The sequence below is a fragment of the Oryctolagus cuniculus genome, chromosome 3 (genome assembly GCF_964237555.1).
Source record: "Oryctolagus cuniculus chromosome 3, mOryCun1.1, whole genome shotgun sequence".
Lineage (NCBI taxonomy): Eukaryota > Metazoa > Chordata > Mammalia > Lagomorpha > Leporidae > Oryctolagus > Oryctolagus cuniculus.
In genome coordinates this window covers 141,485,092-141,509,623 of record NC_091434.1, presented here as the reverse complement: position 1 = coordinate 141,509,623, position 24,532 = coordinate 141,485,092, and the positions used below count along the sequence as shown (strand labels likewise).

Sequence of the window (24,532 nt, the reverse complement as noted above, 5' to 3'; positions counted from 1 at the left end):
CTTAATGTGTTGTACTATGTGAATTAACGGTATAGCTAGTACTCAAACAGTACTTTGTGTTTCTGTGTGGGTGCTTTACTTAGTATATACTAAATTGATCTTCTGTATATAAAGATAATTGAAAATGAATCTTAATGTGAATGGGACGGGAGAGGGAGTAGGAGATGGGATGGTTGTGAGTGGGAGGGAGGTTATGGGGGGAAAAAGCCACTATAATTTAAAAAAGTTGTACTTTGGAAATTTATATTTATTAAATAAAAGTTAAAAAAATACATGTGCTGAGAAGTAAAAACAGTGTGTCAAGAACAGTGCTACCCTTTCGATCAAATTCATAACAGACTGTGGCACTCTGTGATTTCTTTGCATTAATCAGCTCTCCTTTAAATGTGTTACAGGCTCTATTACTGTCAAGGTCCCACCTTCTCTCCAAGCTCACGTGGAGTTATCAGGGAAAGAGGTGGACATGAGCTCAGAAGTCTGTGTTCAGGAAATGGCTGAAGCTCAGAGCGACTCCTGCGTGACAGTCACTGGTAAGGAGGCTGCACTTTGCCAGGTCAGATGAGTAGCGACTGCCCGAGCACGAGTAGAAATGTGGCACATTTAACTGCAGCGTGTCTTTCTTATTCTTTTCATTGTCACATTCTAGTAGCTGACATTTTTTTTCTTGCAGTTATTTTTCAGTAACACATTTCAAGCACAGATACTTTTCTTGAAAAGACCTCATTAAATTTTTTAGGAACACTCTTTAGTCCTGTCACTAGATAAAACTGATTTTACATATTTCCTGGAACAGTTGCCTTTTAATTTTTGAACTTAAAAATCAACTGAATCAGAGTGTGCATAGGTATGTGTGTATAAATAATGCAAGATTTAAAGCTAACTGTGTGTGAGTAGAGTAGATGGGAGTTTGATATACACATTGTAAACTTGTTTTAGCATGGCACATTCTTAATTCCACAAATGTGAATAACTTTTGTACAGTTTAATTACATCTGGCTGCACTGATGGATGGATGATGCTACTTTGTAAGGTATTTATTGTTTTAATGGGTAAAATGGTTCATTCCACTCACCATGTCCTTTAAATCCCGCCAGACTAGTGTCGCTCCCCCTCTTCATGGAGGAACGACACAGGACCCTGCGTTGTTCTTTCGTCTGCTCGGCCCTCCCCGGGTTTGCTGCTGGTTCTTCCCGGGTTGGCTGCTGGTCCTTCCGGGTTGGCTGCTGGTCCTTCCCGGGTTGGCTGCTGGTCCTTCCCGGGTTGGCTACCGTCCCTTCCACCTCCGTGGAAGGGCGGTTCCCCCTGCCACTTTCCCCACTTCCGCGGGGGAGCGGCACACCGCCGGCCAGCTCTCTCGGGGGCTGCACAGGTGTTCCTCTTAGATGTTCCCCTTAGATGTTCCTGGTGCATACTGTCTCTCTCCTCCTTTATAGTCCTTTTCCACCAATCCCAACTCTGCTACCCACACGCCGAGTACGCTGCTCTCCTCCAATCAGGAGCAAGTCCTACAGTTTATTGGTTGAACTGGAGGCAGCTGTGTAGAAGCTGTTCTTCTCCTCTCCCAGCGCCATATTGTGGGGGAGCAGATGCATAGAATAAGTCTTAATTCCAGTAACTCAGTCCAGTCCAGGTTGCTCCCCACAGATCCCCCTTTCTTTTTATTTTTGGCGTTGATATGCGCCTGTCTTCGGTGCCCCGCGGCACACACTCTGCTCTGCTTGCTAGAGTTGCCCACAGGTGCTTACAAGTCCTATCAATCAGGCAAACTGAATCCGGGTCCTCTCTTCGCCATGTTGTGAGGAGGTTTTTAGGCGCTGATGCGTGCCTGTGTTCGGTGCCCTGCAGCGCATGCTCTGCTCTGCTAGAACTGCCTGCAGGTGCTTACAAGCCCTAGCAATCAGGCAAACTGAATCCAAGCCCTCTCATTGCCGTCTTGTGGGGAGACTTATTGGTGTTGATTCGTGCCTATCTTCGGTGACCTGCAGCTCATACTCTGGTCGAGCTGCCTGCTGGTGCTTACCGCCTTACCAATCAGGCAGACCGAATCCAAGCCTTCTCATTGCGGTATTGTGGGGAGACTTACTGATGTTAATTCGTGCCTGTCTTCGGTGACCTGCGGCGCATAAGCCGCTAGCCGCCTGCAGGTGCTCACCACCTCCCTAATCAGGCAGACCGAATCCAAGCTCTCTCATTGCCATGTTGAGGGGAGGCCTTATTTTTCTCTATTTCTCTATCTCCAGGCATTCCTATCTCTCCCATTTTACTTATATCTGCCAGCATTCCTATTTCTCTCATTTTACTTCTAAATGTCTGTTTCTCTTATCCCCGCGGCTTCCCGGCTCCCGCCCCAAGGCTGCTTCTCGGCGGCTTCCCGGCTCTGAGCCGCTTCAGCCCGCGCTTCTCTCATCTGCGCGGCTTCCCGGCTTCGCGCCTGCACCACGGCCTTGCACTAGCCCAGCATTCCCTATCTACTTGTGCCCCGCACGCTCTCTCTGCGCGCGGCAGCCTCTGCGAGTCACACAGCGTAGCTTACGTTTCCGCCACCACCGGTATTCAATCCAAGTTCCCCGGACTAACCTGGCGAATTCCAACCTGGCGGCCCACGTCTCTGCCTCTGGTTCCAGATTTTCGCCTTTTGCTCTCTGGGCTGACTTGAAGAATTCCAAGCTGGCTTACGTCTCCGCCTCGGCCTGCACTCGCGGCTTCATCCTCCCTAACATTTTTCTCTACCCGGTATGTTTCCCTAAGTTTTCTTCCAACAATATTCCTCCCTCATTTCTCCTGGCCTCTCCCCACAGTCCGTATCCAAGTCTAAGTTTCTTATAGGTTTCACTTTCACTTTCAACCTGCAGTCCGTATCTGAGTCTAAGTTTCTTCTTGCTTTCACTTTAAATCCTAACTTCTTTCCCACAGTCCGTATCCGAGTCTATGCCTAGGCTTTCAATAGATTCTTCCGGCACCTTTTCCGTCCGGCTTTCCCCTAGGCTCTTCTAGTCTCTCTCTCCGGTATTTTCCTGCTTCTTCCCGTTTCTTCCCTCCTAAGTTTCCTATCCGAGTCACGGCACCATTATGTCGCTCCCCCTCTTCGTGGAGGAACGACACAGGACCCTGCGTTGTTCTTTCGTCTGCTCGGCCCTCCCCGGGTTTGCTGCTGGTTCTTCCCGGGTTGGCTGCTGGTCCTTCCCGGGTTGGCTGCTGGTCCTTCCCTGGTTGGCTACTGTCCCTTCCACCTCCGTGGAAGGGCGGTTCCCCCTGCCACATTCCCCACTTCCGCGGGGGAGCGGCACACCGCCGGCCAGCTCTCTCGGGGGCTGCACAGGTGTTCCTCTTAGATGTTCCCCTTAGATGTTCCTCGTGCATGTTGTCTCTCTCCTCCTTTATAGTCCTTCCACCAATCCCAACTCTGCTACCCACACGCCGAGTACGCTGCTCTCCTCCAATCAGGAGCAGGTCCTGCAGCTTGTCAAGTTGGTGAGAGGCAGCTGGGTAGAAGCTGTTGCCTCCTCTCCCAGCGCCATATTGTGGGAGAGCAGATGCATAGAATAAGTCTTAATTCCAGTAACTTAGTCTAGTCTGAGTTGCTCCCCACAGACTGGCATCAGGAATGACACTGAAATGAAGCTGTGTACCTGCATGTATGCTACTGGCTTGGAAAGAGGAAGTGTTTGTATGTGGCCATAGTGTCTTCAAGTTTCAGTCTGAATACTCATTTTAGACATCATGCAAGTTAAGAAAGCAAATATTCTGTGTTAGGAATCACAGAATATTAACAAAGCAAAACAGGAATAAAAAAATACCTTATACCTATGATGAAAATCTAAGTTGTTGCATATCAAATATGCTACGAATCAAGTTGTTGCACCTAATCTTTTGAGTTTGAAAAGGAACCAGTAGAGACTGGTTTTGACCCCAGTAGTCCTGTGCAGTAATACAAGCTTGCTTAACAGTGCTTTGAATCATATGGCGTGTGCGAATTATAAATTAAGGCTCTTTTGTTATGTTTTCCTTATGTTACTCATAGAATCATATGCTTTCCTGAAATTTAGACTTAGTTTTAAATACTACTTGTATGGCAACAGCCTTTCATTTCTGGGCATATAACTTCCAAATCTCTATCTACAGACCTATCTCTTTTGTATTGTTGCCCATTTCGAATCCACTAAACCAGCACCGCTCAAACTTTATTTTTTAAGACAAAAATTAAATTTCCCTAACCTACCTCCTTCTCCTCCAGTCTTCCTATTTCCCTCTTTTCCTTTGTTCAGTCACTGCACAAATGTTCACTGAGTCAGGCACCGCTAGAAGCCAGGAGTGCGAAAGTATACGCAAAGTGCAATTCCTCTGCTCTCTGAGCATGCGTTCTAGTGGAGAAGGGAAACAAACCAGTGCACATGGCACAGTGGGATACAAGTCCCAAGAAAAGTATGCACATGGTGCTGTGGAAGTAGAGCGGTGGTGCTTCATTAGACTAGCATTCTGAGTTTCAGGAAGTGGGAGAAGTCAATAACGGCAGAGTAGAGAGAGTACAAGGGAAAGTGGCAAAGAGGAGGCCAGAGAGTTTGGGAGAAGTCAGATTAGAGAAAGCTGATTTGGATTTTATATTAGGAGCATTGCAAATCCATCGCACTTGTTTTAACTTGGGGTTCACACAATCAGATTTGTATCTGAGGAAGATCATTCTGCATATTGAGTAGGGGAAAGATTGGAAAAACCAATAGTGGATGAAGGACGAGCAAGGGCCTGGACTCCACAGCCAGCTACCTGAAACTCAGCAAACAAATAAATAGATTTCAGCAAATTTGGGTTGCAAGAAACATAAATGAATGTTGTGAGGAAGTCACACACACACCTCACTGGCTACTGTGAAGCACCTCAGCCTATGCTGGTCTTTCTGTGTGTTACGTGTTGCTAAGTCCTACCCTGTGGTCCCTGCGTCCTGAATCCAGAAGGGCCCCAGCTGCAGAGGAAGTTTATCCTGCTCCTGGCGCAAGGATCTGCATATTCATTAGCAGAGTTCTTTTTTCTGTTTGTTTTTGTTTTTGTTTTCTTTTGTTTTGTTTTTGTCAGGCAGAGTTAGACAGTAAGAGAGAGAGAGACAGAAAGAAAGGTCTTCCGTTGGTTCACCCCCTAAGTGGCCACTACGGCCGGCGCCTTGTGGCCAGCTGGTTGTGGCCTGCTGATCCAGGAGCCAGGTGCTTCTCCTGGTCTCCCATACAGGTGCAGGGCCCAAGCACTTGGGCCATCCTCCACTGCACTCCCGGGCCACAGCAGAGAGCTGGACTGGAAGAGGGGCAACCGGGACAGAATCCGGCGCCCCAACCGGGACTAGAACCCAGGGTGCTGGCGCTGCAGGCAGAGGATTAGCCTAGTGAGCCGCGGCGCTGGCCAACAGAGTTCTTTTGTAGAGCAGCTCAGGATATAGCACGAGGTTGGGCCCCAGGTCGATCTGTGTGTTGTCTCCGATTAAGTTCATCAGAGAACTTGTGCAGAGAGACCTCAGATGAAGGTGGCAGCAGCAGTGTCTCTCAGAGAGACCTATGAATATGAGCAGGTGAGAAGCCTTCCTGTTTGATTTTGATTCTAAAACTGGTACCCAAAAGGCTACGGGCCTTCTGTGTCAAGAGGATGAAATAATCCAAGTGGCCTAGAAAAGCAGGGTCAATTACTTTCTTCTTTGGAGGTTTCCAGTCTGAAACCCAGTTTTGGAAAGAACGAGCAGCTTTCTTTGTGACTTGTTATTATAAACAGCTGACCTCAGCTCATCCGGGCCTTCCTGAGAGAACTATGAGGCATAGAAACCGAAATACTACCCCCAGAGCTTCGAGGTCTGGGCTTCGTCTGTGGCATGGTTCTGGATCACGATCATTTCTGTGAAAAGCCTTGCCAGTAAAATCTAGTCTCTGACTCTGGCTTCCCCCAGGCTTTTGATGTGACACCTCTGTAATTTTATTTAATTTCCTGCTCAGTCGTTTCCCTTTATGTTGCTGTCACTGATAAATCTCAGTTATAGAATTTTTACAGTGATTTGCAGCTATTGTATGCTATTCTGATGTCAAAAGAAAATCCAAGGCTCACACCAAAACATTTAGCTACCAAACATCTATGCAAAGTGTGAATTCTTTGGGGAGTTATTCTCCAATCTTTATTTTGTTTTTTTGTTTGTGTGTTTGTTTTGTTTTGTTTTGTTTTTTTTGACAGGCAGAGTGGACAGTGAGAGAGAGAGAGAGACAGAGAGAAAGGTCTTCCTTTGCCTTTGGTTCACCCTCCAATGGCCGCCGTGGCCAGCACGCTGCGGCCAGCGCACCACGCTGATCCGAAGGCAGGAGCCAGGTGCTTCTCCTGGTCTCCCATGGGGTGCAGGGCCCAAGCACTTGGGCCATCCTCCACTGCACTCCTGGGCCACAGCAGAGAGCTGGCCTGGAAGAGGGGCAACCGGGACAGAATCCGGCGCCCCAACCAGGACTAGAACCCGGTGTGCCGGCGCTGCAAGGTGGAGGATTAGCCTAGTGAGCCGCGGCGCCGGCTATTCTCCAATCTTTATAAGTGCCTTGGATTCTCAGTTTTGTGACCTACCCATATATGGCAAATTCAATATGTTGTGAATGGCTTAGGTATAAGATATTTACAATAAGAAGTTGACTTCTCTGTTAGGTTTTCAACTTGGTTCATCAGTTTAGATATGAAACCTGATTGTGGCATATTCAGCCATTCTCCAAGCCCAGAAATGCTGGTGGTATAAAGTCTGTCTTGAAACTCCCCAAGTCAGATGTTTAAAGAGTATCATAAGTGTGTTGCCAGTCAAAGGATTGGTGTTTTCCAACCTGGGCATATTAGAGTGATCCCACCCCCATACCGTTCTCAGATACTCACCACACACACTAAACAAACTGTCCCTCAGCTGCCTGGGCACACTGGAGCAGCTCCAGCCCTGTGCAGTCCCCAGACACCGACTGGCACACGTCTCACAAGCTGCACTTTCCCCGCCTAGGCACATTGGAGAGGCCCAGCCCCAAGGAGTCCCCAGAGACTAACAGGTATGCTCACTCCACAGAGGTGCTCTGCACCTTCTACTCTGTGAGCTGCACCACATCTTCCTGGTCCCCACTGGATTAGCTTTGCTGTCGTGTGACCTGTGGAGACTGACTGGCACCCAGGTACATTGACTTGTACACTGTACTCCAGTCCAGGCACCCTGGAGTGGTCCCTCCACTGTGTGGTCTGTGAAAACTGACAGATGCATTTCTGCTGCCCTGCATTCACACTGTACCAACCTGTCTGGGCCCACCGAAGTGGCCACAGAGTGGGGATCACACTCCTGCTTCTGTGAATGCCATAGCTGCCTACACTGCTTGAGTGTGTGCACCTCACATGGTCTGGGGAGGTGGATGGCCTCTCTGACTCTACTGCTGCAAGCACTGCACACAAAGGCATTGAATGCCGCTGAAAATGCAGGTTTCCTGCTCTACAGCATGCTGCCACCCATCTAGGTGATTTGGATTGCATTCCAAGTTCCTGATCTGGCTCTGGTCCAGACCTAGCGTTGGAGGCTTCTGGGGAGTGAACCAGCAGAAGAAAGCTTCCTTTCTCTCTGTTTACCTTTCTGACTCTCTTTGTGTCTCTTTTCCTCTCAATGATAAAAGGATGTACCTAACAAGATTTGAGAGTTATAAGTATGTATGCACCTAATGTTAGTGCACCAATTTTATAAAATAAACATTATTAGATCCGGGGCCAGCATCGGGGCATAGGGGGTTAAGCCATCATCTGAGACGTAGGCATCCTATATCAGAGCACCAGTTTGAGTTCTGGCTGCACCACTTCGGATCTGGTTCCAGGCTGATGCACCCATTGAGGCACTGGAGAGTGATTCAAGTGCCTGGGCCCCTGTCGCCCATTTGGGAGATCTGGATGGAGTTCCTGGCTCCTGACTTTAGCCTGGCCCAGCCTGGCAACTGTGGCCATTTGGGAAGTAAACCAGCAGATAGCAGATCTGTTTCTCTATCTCTTGTCTCTCCCTCTCTTTCACTCTGACATTTAAATAAATAAATCTTTAACATTATTAGCTGTGAGGTAGAGATGGACTCCACTATGATAAAAGTGGGAGACATCAATATTCTACTTTCATCAAAAGGACGAATCATCCAAAATTCCACAAAGAAACATCAGGCTTACACTACAGACCAAATGGACCTAACACACAGTTATAGAGCATCCCACCCGACAGCTGCAGAATATACATTCTTTCAGCAGCAGCACAAGGGACAGTCTGGAATAACCGTATGTCAAGCCAAATAAACAAGTCTCACAAATTAAAAAAATCAAAATCATATGTATCTTCTGACCACAATGGAGTAAGTTAGAAATCAACGAGAGAAACTTCAGAAACTACATAAAGACATGGAGATTAAAAGCATGCCATTGAATGAACAATAGGTTGTGAAAGAAATCAAAAGGGAAATTTAAAATTTTCTTAAGTGAAAATATAAACACAACATAATAAAATGTATAGGATACAGCAAAGGCAGTATTAAGAGGGAAGTTTATAGCAAATTATTGCCTACATTGAAAAAATAGATTTCAAATAAAAAATAGTGTAATAAGCAAAGCAAGCACAAACCAAAGTTAGTAGATGGAAAGTGATAACAAAGATCAGATCAATAATAAAAGAAATAGAGGCTTGAAAATATACAGAATATGAGTAAAATGAAGAACTGTGTTTTTGAAAATATAAAAAAAAAAGTTAACAAGCCTTTAGCAACTAACCAAGAAATAAAGAGAAGACCCAAATTAAAAGAGATATTACAACTGATACCACAGAAATACAAAAGATCAGTGAGGACTATTATGAACAAGTCCATGTCAACAAATTAGGAAGCCTGGAAGAAACAGATAAATTTCTGGACATGTATAATCTAGCAAAATTGAAATCAGAAGACACTGGGATTAAACATGACAATAGGTCTGATCTGATTTCATCATCATTTAAAAAAAAATCATCTATTATTTTTCACTTTATGTTTCTGTGTGGGAGCAAACTGTTGAAATCCTTACTTAAGGTATACTAAGCTGATCTTCTGTATATTAAGATAATCGAAAATGAATCTTGATGTGAATGGAAGGGGAGAGGGAGTGGGAAAGGGGAGGGTTGTGGGTGGGAGGGACGGTATGGGGGGGGGGAAGCCATTGTAACCCATGAGTCGTACTTTGGAAATTTATATTCATTAAATAAAAGATAAAAAAAAAAAAGAAATATAAACAGATAAGGAATGTGACTGAATCGGTAATGTCTCTCAGCAAAGAAAAGCCCAGGACCAGATGGCTTCACTGCTATATTTTGCCACACCTTAAAAGAAGAACTAATGCCAATTCTTCTCAAACCATTCCAAAGTAATCAGAGAGGGAACCATTCCAAACTCATTCTGTGAGGCCAGCATTACCTTGATATCAAAACAAGGCAAGTAGACAAGAAAGAAAGAAAAAAAAAATAGAACCATATCCCTAATGAACATAGATACATTGCTAAATACAACAAGTCAAATCCAATAACACATCACAAAGATCGTTCACCATGGGTGAAGTGTATTTTATCCCAGGAATACATGGAGGGCTCAGCATACACAGATTAATTGATATAAGGCATCACATTTGGGACCAAAATAAAGCAAGTCAGTAAAATACTTTCAGATAGTCTTTAGCCCATGAGAGTTATACATATAATGGTGATGTGATTTATAATAGAAAATAGATTCCTAGGTTGGAAAAAATGTTGAAATGAGATGCTTGCAGGATACCACTTTTAAAAATCTAGAGACAGTGTTTCTCTCCAAATGGAAAAATAAAAAAGCCAGGCTTGATATGACTAATTCCTAGACATCATCAGATATCACTTTTATTTATTTAATTTTTTTTGGAACACAGTGAAGTTTGCGTTTTCTCCAAGCTTCATTGCACATGAATCTGTCAGACATTAAATGTGCTTCAGGCCCACGTGGAATAAATTCAGTGACAGAGGAAGAATGCTATGAGGTTTCTGGCTGCTCAGAAACACATTGGCAGAGAGTTAATGGAAGAGCTATCTTTAGATCATTTTTATGCTGTTCTTCTTTCCTCTTATTTTTGTTCAAGTGTAAGATCCTGGGAGTATCTTGATCAGTCAGTTATCAACTTTGTTTAAAAAAAAAAAAAAAGCAAGATTAGGTTTTGATTCTGTTCATCTGAACACTTTTCTGCACACTTTATCTGTAAAGGCCAGATAGTAAATGTGTTAAGATTTAGCAGGTTACATATGGTCTTTGTTGCAAGTGTTCTTTGTGGTGTTTTTTTAATAATCCTTTAAAAATGTAAAAGCCATTCTTAGCTTTCAGGCGGTTAAAAACAGACCCCTGTTAAGATTTGACCAATGGGCTACAACTTGTAAGTATAACCCTTACTCTCAGAGCATTACGAGTTATGTTTGTGATGCCTGTCAGTTTTCCTGTTTTGACTGTTATTACATTTCTTTTGGTCTTTCAACAAATACTGAAGCACAATCATATCCTTAGCCTAAATGAACCCTCTCCAGTTGAAGAAAACACAACTTATGCATATACAAGTTAATCCTAATAGTAACAGAATAGTGCTACCATAGAAGAAATACAAATACACAAAAAGATGCTCAACATCACTAGCCATTATGGAAATGCATATTAAAAACCCAAGTGAGCGTCCATTATATACTTTTGAGAATGACTAAAATAAAAAGTACTGATACTACTAAATGCTGGCAAGGATGCAGAGAAACTACATCTCTCCTACACTGCTGATGGTAATGTAAAGTGATTTGATCCTTCTAGAAAACAATTTTCTGGCAATTTCTTAAAAAACTGAACATGAAACTACCAAATGACCTAGCAGTTATACTCCTGGGCACTTATCCTGGAGAATGTACATACAAAAACTTTTATACAAGTGTTCACATCTTTATTTGGAATGGCTAAAAACTGGAAATCATCAATGAAGAGGAACAATATATTGATATACACAACTTAGATGAAGTCTAAGGGCATTATTTTCAGTGGAAAAAAAAGAGGCCAATCTAAAAATGTTCTCTACTCATATGACTCCATTTATATAACCTTCTTGAAATGACGAAGTTACAAAAGTGGGGAACAGGCAAATGTTTCTGAAGGTTAGAGAAGTTAGGTATGACTTTAAGGGACATCACAAGGGACTTCCTTCGTTTTAACAACAACTTAACGTCTTGATTATAATGATATGCATCAGAATAAGTGATAAAAATGTCATAAATGTGTACACAAACACAAACCCCCCAAAAATGAGTGGATGTAACACGTAGTAAAATCTGAGTAAGATCTGTACCTAATTAATTGTACTTTGCCCATCAGTTTCCTGGTCTTCATAATGCACTACACTTACATAAGGCATCACCATGGGGGAACTGGGTGGCAGATCCACAGGACCTCTCTATTATTTTTGTGGCTTTTGAGAGTCTATAATTATTGTAAAATTAAAGGTTAAAAATTGGAGTGGGAGACAGAGGGGAGGGAGAGGGATATGGAAAAAGAAAAACAACAGTCTTCTGGCCAAGATGAAGTTAAAGGCACTGAGTTACGGTCCCATCTGAATGGTGACAACACAAAATGTATATTTTTATTTATTTGAAAGGCAGAGTTAGAGAGAGAAAGAGAGAGGAAGGGACAGAGAAAGAGGTCTTCTATCCACTGGTTCGTGCCCCAAATGGCCACAACAACTGGAGCTGGGCTGATTGGAACCCAGGCAGGAGCTTCTTCCAGGTCTCCCACGTGGGTGCAGGGGTCCAAGCACTTGGGCCATCTTCCACTGCTTTCCTAGGCACATTAGCAGAGAGCTGGATCAGAAATGGAGCAGCCTGGACTGGAACAGCTGCCCATATGGGATGCCAGCATTGCAGGCTGCTTTACCTGCTACACCATAATATTGGCCCCCCAAAATATTCTTTTTTAAACAGACAAAACACATGAAACAGTTTTCAAAAATGTAGACAATGAAAGAAAGTGATCATTAAGAGATGGGAAACAAATGAGATGAGTCCTGCTTACTGCCATGAGGGAGCCACCAGCCTACAGGTCAGGGGGAGGGAACAGACGTGGAAGCCCGCAGACGCCCCGAGTTGAGGAGATCCAAAATGAGAGTCCATAAAACCAAGACAGACAGAATTCATAGGACAAAGTACCAGGGAGAATAGGGCCTTACTGCGCACACAAGTTTAGGAATAATGCCTGCTTTCCCTGACGAACTGGAAAAAAAAGAAAAGAAACCTAACCCATAGAGCATTGAGTGGGAAATAGTCTAGACTGAGCACTACTGCAGAGATGCGGAATCCTAAAAGCAAGACATGAAAGGCTTAAACTGTTTCCAACTGCACCCTTGAACACAGCTCAAGACGTGTAGGAATAGGAAAGTTTCTAGCACCCAACAAAGTAAAATTCACCATGTCTGGTCTCCAAATAGAGGCAAGAAAACATGACCCACAATGAAGAGAATGATCTGCCGAAACCAACCCAGAGTGGACTCAGATGTTAGAAGTAGCAGAGAAGGAAGCAGTTATTTTCATTGTATCCCACATATGTAAAGAGTTAAGACATAGAAGATGTATTTTTTTAAAAAGACAAAAACTGAATTTCTGAACATGCAAATTACAATGTCTGAAATGAAAAATGCAGTGGATAGGATTAGACGTTGCAGAAGAAAAGATTTGAGGAAGAATCTCTAATAGTATTTTGTATGCAGAGCTCATTCATTATATGCTTGTTCGATGACTACAGCATTGTTGACTTTTATTCCAGGTATTTGAAAGAAAATTTAATGGATGGGCACCATTAAAACTAGCTCACAGGGTAGGTGTTTGGCCTAGGGTTAAGCCACTGGTGAGACACTTGTGTTTCACATCAGACTACCTGGGTTCAAGTACCAACTCCCCTCTGGATCTCTGCTTCCTGCTAATGTGCACTCTGGGAGATAACAGGTGGTAACTCAAATAGTTGAGTCCTTGCCACACATGGGAGAGACCCAGATTGAGTTCCTGACTTCTGGCTTTGGCACAGCTCAGCCCTCGCTGTTGTAGGCATTTGAGGGGTGAGCAGCAGGTGGGAGCACTGTCCCTGTGTCTGTCTTCCATATGCCTCTCAAAAACAAACAGAAAACTAGCTCAAAAATACTTTCTTGTCATTAAAATTTTGAAGATATCTTGGGTTATACTTTAGTTGAGAGAAGACTTCAAATAGTTAATGAATGATGATTTCGCTATGGAACTGTGTGGTTTTAGAGATTTTGTGAAATGCACATGTTAAGAAAATAAAATTTTGGAGTAATTATTTTCATTTTGTTTCACTAGTATATGATTTATTTTTCTAACCAGATGCTAAGCTTTTAGAGGGCATTAGCATGTCCCTTTTTTCTTTTTGAGGGGCAGAAAAAGCTTATATATATATATATATACACACACACACACACACACATACACATATATACATATACATATACATATATATACACACACACAGAGATAGCGAGAGAGAGTGCACCAACCAGTGGTTCCCTCCCCAAATGTCTGCAATGGCCAACTGGAACTGAACTGGGGTGAAGCTGGGAGCAGGAAACTCTATCCAGGTCTCCCACACGTGGGTGGCAGGGACCCAATTACCTGAGCCCTTGCTGCTGCCTCCCAGGGTCTGCATTAGGAGGAAGCTGGAGTCAGGAGCCGGAACTAGTGTGTCTTTTTACATCTTTGAGCCTCCTTGAAATACTCAGTGTGGTGTTTCCCATAGTGGGTGGTCCACCGTGCTTGCAATGCAAAGAGGGAATCCTGTAATCTGCTCTTCCTAGGGCAACCACAGAAGCATCCTTGTGAAGCAAATGTAAATAAAGTCTGTAGTGGAGCTAGGGGTGGGAGCAGGGAGGGAGGCAGGAAGAAGCTCACCTAACCAAGAAGTTTTCCATCCCTATTTCTAAAACAGATCACTGCATTCTGCAAATGATTCCCTAGATCTCTGTCTTGCCCAGGGCTAGTGCTGATTAGGTCAGGCAAGTTTGGGTTAGATAAAAAGAGCTAGGAGATTCGTATAGTGGGGTAGATTTGGGGCAGGACTTTAGTGAACAAATGGCAGAGTTAAACATATTGCATAAGCAATCTTTCCTTCCATTACTGGAAGACACACTGCATAGAGGCAGGGTACTCTTGTTCCCATTGCTTGGCCAACAAAACATCTGATTTCCATTGGCAAAGGGAATGAGATTTCTGGAACCCTAAGTTCTCATCTGTGTTGCAAGACTTTTGTAGGAAGAAATTTACAAACTTTTCAAATTATTCTAATCTGACTCCTCAGATTCAGGCAAAAACACAATGAACTTTCAGTAAATTGTTTATTAGCAAGTTTGAGAGAGAGCTATTTTCAAGCAACCTAATGAAATTGTGGAAACTGTCTTGCCTTTTGGGTGTTGTCTCTAAGTTGAAATTGCTCATGTGCTCATTGGGTTAGGAGCAGTAACACGGTGCTTAGCTTTTGCTGCCGCAGAAGAAAATAGGAGACAGGCTGCTTGCTCCCTGAACAAGAAATGCATGACGGGGAGGTGACAAATATGTTTGAGAAAGCTGAGATATTTAGGAAAGCCTTACTGTTGTTGGTGCTTTATTATTGGTGCTAAATGATGTTTTTAAAACAGAGATCTATTGGCCGGCGCCGTGGCTCAATAGGCTAATCCTCCGCCTTGTGGCGCTGGCACACCGGGTTCTAGTCCCGGTCGGGGCACCGGGTTCTGTCCCGGTTGCCCCTCTTCCAGGCCAGCTCTCTGCTGTGGCCAGGGAGTGCAGTGGAGGATGGCCCAAGTGCCTGGGTCCTGCACCCCATGGGAGACCAGGAGAAGCACTTGGCTCCTGCCTTCGGATCAGCGCTGTGCGCGAGCCACAGCGCGCCAGCCGCGGCAGCCATTGGAGGGTGAACCAACGGCAAAGGAAGACCTTTCTCTCTGTCTCTCTCTCTCACTGTCCACTCTGCCTGTCAAAAATAAATAAATAAATAAATAAATAAGCTAAAAAAAAAAAAAAACAGATCTATCTGTCTCTGTTGCCGCCATTTGGGGATGGAAGATATTCACATTCATTTTCTCTCTCTCTCCCTCTCTCCCTCCCTCTCTAACTCTGCCTTTCAAATCAATAATACATCTTTTTTAAAAATGAAAAAATAGGAGGGGAGTCAGCATTATGGTGCAGTGGATTAAAGTTGTGGCTTGCAACAGCAGCATCACAAATCAGAGTGCACTTCAGCTCCCTGCTGGGGTACCTGGGAACACAGAGGACGATGGTCCCCTGCCTTCCATGTGGGAGACTGGAAGTTCTGGGCTCCTGGCTTCTGCCTGGACCAGTTTCAGCCACAGTGGCCACTTGGGGAATGAACCAGCAGAAGCAAGATCTCTCTCTTTCTCCTCCTCGATCCCTCTGTCTCTTCCCCCCTCTAACTCTGCCTTTCAAATAAATCAATCAGTTTAGGGGAAAAAGGGGAGGGGGTCAGCATTACATACAGAGTAAACTGGTTAGTGTCTCAGCTGCTCCGCTTCTGGTCCAGCTCCCTGCTGGTGGCCTGGGAATGCAGTGGAAGATGGCCTGAATGTTTGGGCCTCTGCTGCCTATGTGGGAGACCCAGATGAAGTTCCTGGTTCCTAGTTTGGCTTGGCCCAGTTCTGGCCATTGCAGCCATCTGGGGAGTGACCCAGCAGTTCAAAGAGCTTTTTCTCTGTCTCTCCCTCTCTCTATGTAACCCTTTCAAAGAAATCTTAAAAGGAAAAAAAAGTTCAGAATTTCTAGTTCTTTTTTCCATGTTTAGTTGAATTATTACAAAAAGAAATTTTGTAGAACAGCTTAAATTTGATAAAGCTGAACCTCTTACCAGTGAGGAGTTAGAGAAAAAAAAAGTTAATAATACAGGGCTTTCCTAAGTGTGGTAAGAGAGCTTTTAACCACTCTATGAAGGTGATAATATTGAACACACAGCAAGAGAAGCAGAAGAGAACCCCTAGAGGAAGTCCCTTAATACTCAGCGGTGTCCTGGGAAAAAAACAGCACACAGACAAGATAATGGCTCAGAGTGAAGAGGAGAAGCTAGCACGTGGGCGAACTGCAGCAGAAAAGCACCTGCCCCGAGGTCGGAAGGGGCCAAGCTCCTTCCCGTGGCTGAGAGTATCGCCTGGCACTAACACAGGAGAAACCCTGCGCTGCAGAAGAGGTTCAGTCTCTAAGATGTGCAGGAATCCATGAGGGAAAGGGTGACCGTGGGGAGCAACAGCATGTCCACAGCTCCCAGCTCAGTGGCCACGGGCTTCTTCAACCCAGAGGTGCAGTGGGGCTCCGGAGGAGCTAAAATGTCTTGATAATGCCCGTAAACAGAGAAGTTACACAACTGGAAGTAGAAAGGGAACACACACAGGAGGGCATTAGGACTGTCACAGCCTGTTAACTGTGAGGGTCCCTGGGCAGTGGGGCAGGAGGTGACACAGGCAGAGCCCAGAAGTCTGCCTGTGAGGAGGAGGCTGAGCCGGGTTCTGGGGAGACCAGGGCTGCCCAGCATTCCAGAGAGGAAGGAGCAGCCCCAAGCGGGTCTGCAGTGGGGGACCCACGAGCATCCAACAGGGTGACCAGCATGCCTGGGAGGAAGCTGCCTGAGACAGGGCACAGGTGGTGGAACCTCAGAAAAATCAGGCTGAGGGGAAGAAGAGTTTATAAAAGTGCATACCATGTGATTCCACTGTGATATAAAAGTTTAGCAAATGCAAGTGATTGATGACAGAGCAGACGGGTGATTGCTGGGGGCTTGGGGGGCAACAGGCAGGGAGGGACGTGAGGGAAGGATGACAGAGGGGTCCAAGGGAACTTTGGGGCATGGTGGATGTGCTCATTACCATGAGGAGATGGCTTCACAGGTTTCCACGCAGGTCAAAACTTACTGCCTGATCTATCATACACACACAATGTATTTTGTCAATTATATATATTTTTTCTAAAATCCTGCATTAGAAATAATGCAAATAAAAAACAGAGTAGCTTCCCACTCAGAGTTGTTCTGGGAAAAATGAAAGGGGACAGGCTACCCTCAGATAGCCTCTGTGCAGCTCCTTCCCAAGCCAGACGATCTGCAAGAGGATTCTTGGTGCTCCAGGGGTTTTTCAGTAATGCACGTGTTGGTGGCATCTGTGTGGCCAGATACTTGTCCATGAAGATGTGACTTCATGCTATTTTTGTGTTTCAGGATTCATGAATCAAGCAAGCCAACATGAAAGACGGATTAATGCAGATGCCCCAAAAGGCACTGTCAGTTTGAGAAGTCAAAGCTGGTTCCAGTCCCTGAAACTGTCGGACTAAGAATGGCTTGAATTGTATTTATGATTTTTCACAATGATTAGCAGATGTGTGACCACAAAAATGCAAATACCGGAGTGGGTGTTGTGGCACCGCTGGTTAAGCTGCTGCTTGGAACACCGGCATCCCATATCAGAGCACAGGTTCAAGTCCCAGCTGCCCCATTTACGATCCAGCTCCCTGCTAACAGTGTACCTGGGAAGTAACAGTGATGGCGAAAGTGTTCAAGTTCCTGATTCACCTGGGAGACCTGGATGAAGCCCCTGGCTGCTGCGGCCATTTGGGGAGTGAACCAGTGGATGGAAGATAGTTTCTCTTGTGGGAGGCAGGGCCCGTCTCCCACACATGGCGCCGAGAGAGATACCATCCTAGCTTGACAAGGCTGGCAAATACTTAGAGCAACAACAGTGGAGACGAGTGGGGCGACAGTTGCGCGCAGCTGGGGAATCGGAGCCTCGCCCCCGAGAGAGATCGAGCAGGGCACGGATTGGTGGGAGAGGACTATAAAGGGGGATAGAGACGGCACAGTTCGTTCGTTCGCTCCTTTTTTCTTCTCTTTACTGTAATAAAAACCCTACTGAAGGGGGATCAACAGCGTCCGGTGTCGTTCATCCGCGGACGGAGGAGCAACATCTCTCTCTCTCTGCCTTTCAAATAAACACATAAATAAATACTTTTTAAAAAAAATACAAGTCCATATAATGTTAAAAACAGCAAACTGGGAATGAATATTGATGAACTGTTATTTTTGGCGGGGGGCTTTTTCAAATTCTGTGCTCCACTATTGTGCTCAAGTTCTATCCCCTGAAGCAAATTACAGTTGTCCCCTTTTATCCACGGGGATTATCTTCCAAGGCCCCTGGTGGATGCCTGAAACCAAGGACAGTGCCGATCTCTATATGTACTATGCTTTTTCTATCCAGATGACATAAATGTATTGCCTTTTTCATCTTTATTAAGCACTCAGCACACACTGTGGCTGTTCCAGACTTCTGCAGCTTGAGGTACAACTAGCAGAACTAGGATGAGTTTCCTTTTTCCTTCTTTGTACTTTCACGGGTAGAAGATGCATTCTCACCATAGATGTTAGCAACTTTTGTGAGAACTTTCACCTTTTCACTTGAAACAAGCACGGCAAAGCTCTTGTTTGGCATCCCCAAATGACCAACATCACTGCTTTTCATACTATTGGGTCATTATCAAATAAGTAAAGGTTACTTGAACACAGGCACTGCTATGCGGGGATAGTGGGTCTCTGACCAAGACAGCCACTAAGTGTCTAGCGGGCAGGCTACGCGGGACCCAGGGCTGGTTCACGTCCTGGGCAGGACAGGGCGGGGTGGCATGACACTGCTTGGAAGTATGGAAAGTAAACCCTGAACTACTACACCATAAACTTAGCAGCTTACAATCTTGCCCATTTATCAGTTCACAATTCTGTAGGTCAAGAGCCCAGCGTGGCCAGGCTCCCTGCTGAGATTATTACAAGACTGAAATTGTCATATGGGCCAGGCTGAGTTCCCGTCTATAGACTTGGGGGAGAAATCCGCTTCCACAGTCATTCAGCTTATTGGCAAATTCCTGGTATTTGTGACTGGACAATTTCATAGCCTAATGTATAAAGATTGATTGTTCCCATTATAAAGATCTACTTAATAAAGTTATTTTATAAATCCTATTTCTTTAAAACTTTGTCTATTCGTGAAACATTTACATTAAGCAACACTGAAGAGACCTATCTATTGGATTGTATTTTTTATGATTAGGGTAAGTCAATTTGTAAACTGATTTTTTAATAAGCCTTTCCAAATACTCTGACTTATAATAGGATCATTTTTGTTAGTTTTCCATTTCTGTGCAGTTCTTTTAACTTATTTTGGAAACAAAAATCCAGTTTTATGAGATATCTCAAAGTTTCAGTTTATCCTTCGTAAAATCAAAATTTGTACGAGTTTGAAAATTACATATTTGATGTGGTTGTGGTGTATGTTCCACTGTTTATTAAAAGAATGTAAGACAATGAAGTAGTTTTTCTCATCTTTCTTCACCTTTCTGCAATCAGATGAAAATTAGCCAAAAACAGGAAGAGGCACAAATGTAAAGTCAATCCTATTTAAAAGTATACATGGAACTGTGCATACTTGGGCTACAGGCTTAAGTCCCAAGCAGAGAGACAGAGAGAAAGGTCTTCCTTTGCCGCTGGTTCACCCTCCAATGGCCGCCACGGCTGGCGCGCTGCGGCCGGCGCACCGCGCTGATCCGAAGCCAGGAGCCAGGTGCTTATCCTGGTCTCCAGTGGGGTGCAGGGCCCAAGCACTTGGGCCATCCTCCACTGCACTCCCGGGCCACAGCAGACAGCTGGCCTGGAAGAGGGGCAACCGGGACAGAATCCGGCGCCCCGACAGGGACTAGAACCCGGTGTGCCGGCGCCGCAAGGTGGAGGATTAGCCTAGTGAGTCGGGGCGCCGGCTGGGTCAGGTTTTGAAGCCAACTCTAATGCAGCTGCCAGAAACTTACAAATTGAGCTAAAAATCGCACCCTTACCACAGCCGTCTTGAGTGTCTTGGGTCAGGTCTGAAAACGTTGGACTCCAAAGCATGGAGTTAAAACAGAGAACCCTGTGATACGACTTTGTGCAGCAGTTTTAGAACTTTTCAAAATAACTTTCATATGCTTTATCTTAGTTTTTACTCTTCCTTCAGACTTGCGGGATACAAGGACAGAGACAAGTTATTGAGGCAACAGAAAGGTTCAGTTACTGGTCTAGTATTACCGAGACCCCGTTTGTGCAGTCAGGAGAGAGTGTACTTTCTCCTGGGCTCCTATGAAAGTCAGCTTATACAATATCAAATCATGGTGATCAGCCACAGACGAAAGCTTACTAAAAACCTGCATGCAGATGTGCAATGGGAGATGTCAAAGGTCACATCTCTCAGGGATGTTTCTAGAACCTCACCTTAGATTCAGTAATCTCATCAAATTAAGTGACACGGAGGTGGAAATTTGGCAAAACAGCAGTACTTTATTTGGCTTCCTTTCATTGTGATTCTTTGGATAAAAGAACTACGGGTGTATTTTAGAAACATTTATAGTCGGAATAAGAAACAGATGGTTGCTGCCAGTTAGCACTGCCATGGAGAGCCAGCTAGCAAACACGCATCAGGCGGGGGAGAGTTACCACGTTCTAGACTTGGGTGTGCCTCTGCGGGACGCCGAGAGCTACACGGCTTCCTCCTCGCTACCGTACGTTAAGTCGCGCACTATCGGCTCCAGGTCTTCCTTGTGCGGCGTCGCGCCGTGATGCTTTGCAAGAGGCTTGCCTTCGTAGTCGTAGCCGAACCACCGCGGAGGGTCGTTACAGCTGTGCTCCTGCCGCTGCACCGCCGCCGCCATCTTCTTAGCGGCCTCCCTGCCACAACAGTGGGTAGCACTGGTTAGTCGCAGCTGTCATCGCTGGGGCAGACCACATTTGGAGCTGGAGAACGCACGGTCACCCGTCAGATTCACTGCAGAGCGTGCTCAACTCGCTGACAGAGAAGGCGCGGGTAACTGTGCTAGTAATAGGGCTCCCAACGCTTGAGTAGCCCTGGGATGCAGCCAGCTGTTCAGAGCTGGACTCCGAAGTGGAGCTGGGACTCAAACTCAATATGGGATGTGGATGTCCCCAGTGATACCTTAAACACTGCACCAAATGCCCGCCCCTCTACTCAGAGTTTAACTCAAAATGGTGGCTTCAATTAGGCGGAGAAATAAGTAAAATGAAACTTTCTAATACTGACAGCCACTGCATTCGTTTTCTCGGAGAGCAGTTCTCCAAGCTTTTCCTGTTTAGTCCTCACTTACCTGGAAATAAGCCTGCAGTATAGCATCTTCAGGCTCCGGAGTTGTCTGCAGCCCATGCGAAGGTCCGCGAGGATTTGGTCAGTCAGCAGGACGCACCCAGAGACGTCCAGAATGTGCAGGTAGTGGCATTTTGCTGACAGCATCTCCATAGCAGCGTCAGTGATCTGAGCACACAGCCAAAGGAAGTAACGTTATTCAGACTCCATCCTGGGCTGATGTAATAAAACACCTAGACCAGGTGGCTCTACCACTCAACATTCATCTCTCACAGTTCTGAGTCCAAGATCAAGGTCAAGATCAAAGTGCCCGCAGATGTGCTGTCCCGTAAGGCCCCTTCTGCTGTTACAGGGGTCTGCCTCCTCGCCACCCTCACGAGGCAGAGAGCTCTCGTCTCTACGTTGTGCCATCACCGACGCTCCGGTCTCACAATCGCTTCTAGACCTGCTGCCCTCCCAAGGGCGCTGCTCCCTCATACTGTCTCACCGGGACTGAGTTCCGACTTGGGAATGGGGGCTGGGAGCTAAACATGCAGTGAGTGCATAATGAACAGAATCAGGAGCTTTGCAGACCAAGTTAGTGGCTTAACCTAAGGTCAGCACAATAAAATATCTGACTCCCATGGCACCAGCAGAATTTATGATCCTGCTGTGATTTTCGTTGAGGAGTCCCCTGGTTTGGAAAGGAAACTTCCTCATCAGTTCCTTGGTAACACCTGTCACGACAACTTGAACTACTTCGAAGTGCTGTAGAGGCAGAACTTGGCTTTAAACTTCACATCCACCCTGCGCCTTCCCGGATTTGGAACCGTGTTTGCCAGCATCGTGTGTTACAGGCCCTGGGACAGGAGCAGGTTACTAGGAGAAAGGTCTGGACGTCTTTGACAGTTTGTGTCAAAGAAAGGTGGAGGGGCCACATCCCACAGGAGCCCTGGCTCAGTCCCAGCTGCTGCGCTTCCGATCCAGCTCCCTGCCAATGCTCCTGGGAAGGCAGCAGAAGACGACCCAAGTGCTTGGGCCTCTGCTACTCGTGTGGGAGACCCAAACAGAGCTCGTGGTTCCTGGCTTTGGTAGGGCCCAGCCTTGACCAAGTGGCCATTTGAGGAGCAAGCCAGTGGATGGAAACTCTCTCTTTCTTTCACTTTGTCTTTCAAGTAAATCACAAAAACCTGTAAAAATAAAAGATGGAATCACCTGGTTCTGGAAAGAGACAAGCAGGTGAGACAGATGTTTGGAGACTGGGGAAGTGGAAGCCACAGAGACCACATGAACCCAGCTCTGAGAAATTCTGCTGAGGGGTCTAGCATCTTGCACATTTGTCCAGATGTTCCTCCGGGGTAATTCAACTCCGCTTCTTGGAATTTTCCACTTACTCAGGGTCTAGCTTTTGAATTTATAGCTAAGCTGAGACTTACTGCAAGAATCAACCAGATCGCTTTTCCCAAAGGAGGTTTTCTTTTTTTCCCCCAACTGATTTAATTTCTCATTTTAAATGTTTGGACATTGTAAAAAACATATGCTAAAAGGCTTGGCTCTCATTTTTAGCGTAAAGTTAAGGGAATAATGCAGAAAAACCCTTCAGTTTGAAGTGTACACTCAATAGGTTTGGAAAAACCTATGTCACCGTCTAAGCATGCCCTTGGTTCCGGAACATGCTCAGGACAGTGAGTGTTGCAGCCGACTCCATTCTGGGTGGGCCTCTGGGGGTTGGGTATCATGAGGAAACAAAGGAAGAAGCCCCCCGAATTTTGGATGTAAAGGACAAGGAGGTGCCAGAAGAGCCCTGGGCAGGTGGAGTTGAAGGTGGCAGGTTCTGTGTGATGCTGGGGGGACTGAAAATGGGCCTGGCAGTTTCTGCGGATCAGATGCTCAAGTTCTACAGAGACTGAGGTGACGGTGCTAAGGTCTGTGGACTGAGGGCTGGGAATTGGGATGGAGCTGACTTGGCTCTGCACAGGACCAGCGTCCCGGTCCCAGCCCCAGTGGGCAGAGATTATCTTATTCCCAACACAGCTCCTCTGCTGCTCTGGGAAAAATGTTTTAGATTATTTTAAAAAGTTATTTTATATTTTAGAAATAATATAAGTACATTACCAAAATAAGTTAGCAAACATAGCAAAGGAAAAACAATCACACATGCATCATCTCAACATCTCTACTTTTAACACTGAAGGATTTGTTACTAGTTCCTCTTTTCACAGCATAATAATAGAGAAATTAATTTTGCATTCCCCACTGGTGCATTCTCATACTACTTCATATCGTCTTCACAATTGCAACCTTTAATAGTGACAAAATGTTTCATTTCATAGAAATAAGTTACTTTACCATTCCATTTTTTGGTAAATTCAGTTGTTTCCAAGTCTTTACCATTTAGGTACCATTTTGATGACTGTTCACATATCTAGCCTGCTCCAAATTTTGGACTGCTTCCCTTAGGAAGAAGGGGATATACGAGGACGTTCAGTTCATGTGGCTCTTGTGGACATCTTTTTACCCATGGCTTCACCAAAGGATCGCACCCACCAATAACATTGCCACAACATGAGAGCCCATTTCATGGAACCCTCGCCACCCACTGGGCATTATCATTAAAAGGCATATAATTTGATCGGGAATAAATCATATTTTACATGATGTTTCGCCTCAGTCAGCTTTATTTTGTTGAATTTTTTCCACACTGTAGGTTAAGTCCCAGCTCTGCCACTCTCTCTGGTTGTGTGACCATGACTAAACAGCTTACATTCTCTGAACCTCAGTTTATCGACTTGTTAAATAGCTACCACTTCTGGAAGTTACTTGCAAATAAAAAAGCAAAATACAAACAAAGAAACACCCACACATCGTCATTCCGTATGTGGAAGGCATTACACTGGGTGTGTATAAATGATATTACCAGGCTTGGAGAGAACGCAGTGAATATGAGTGTCTGCATTTTGAATGATGCCGCTCAGGCCAGCATAGAAACTGGCAAGATGGCTCAGCGAGTGTGCAGCTGGAGCAATGCTGCCCTGCGCCTGGAGCACAAAACCCAGGGCGAACTGCTTTCCAGAGTCCCTCTGGGCAATGCAAGTGAGGCGTGCATTGTCAGGGCATCCCTCGGTGCCGGGGGGCTTTCCTGAGCCTCGGGGAACTGTCTCTGGATGCGTTCTAGGCTTCCGGTGTCCCTGCTGCCTGTCCGTCAGTAATAAATCTCACCATGTAACTTGCTGCATGGGAATGGGTTCCGTCTCACCAGACTCAGGCAAGTTGGTGAACCTGCCTCACATGATCTACACCTCCCTGACAGCTACACCTGCAATTCCAA

General features: G+C 45.4%; 2 protein-coding genes across 9 annotated transcripts in view; one reads left to right on the top strand and one right to left on the bottom strand.

The window, feature by feature from the left end:
- The window catches only part of FAM185A (family with sequence similarity 185 member A), a 75,013-nt gene that overhangs the window by 46,424 nt on the left and 4,057 nt on the right, over window positions 1–24,532 (top strand). For 2 of the 3 annotated variants that reach the window (XM_070071212.1, XM_002712099.5), the window contains 2 exons: window positions 396–530; window positions 17,277–19,406. In XM_070071212.1, the coding sequence (XP_069927313.1) occupies window positions 396–530; window positions 17,277–17,389 (248 nt within the window). In that variant the 3' untranslated portion in view covers window positions 17,390–19,406. Of the gene's footprint in view, window positions 1–395; window positions 531–17,276; window positions 19,407–24,532 lie in introns of those variants that run through there. The other variant, XM_070071211.1, reaches the window with a different exon arrangement.
- Window positions 20,471–24,532, bottom strand: part of FBXL13 (F-box and leucine rich repeat protein 13) — a 252,385-nt gene continuing 248,323 nt past the window's right edge. For all 6 annotated transcript variants that reach the window (XM_051848861.2, XM_051848859.2, XM_051848860.2 and 3 more), the window contains 2 exons: window positions 21,230–21,393; window positions 20,471–20,795 (listed from right to left, as the gene is read on the bottom strand). In XM_051848861.2, the coding sequence (XP_051704821.2) occupies window positions 20,606–20,795; window positions 21,230–21,393 (354 nt within the window). In that variant the 3' untranslated portion in view covers window positions 20,471–20,605. The remainder of the gene's footprint in view (window positions 20,796–21,229; window positions 21,394–24,532) is intronic.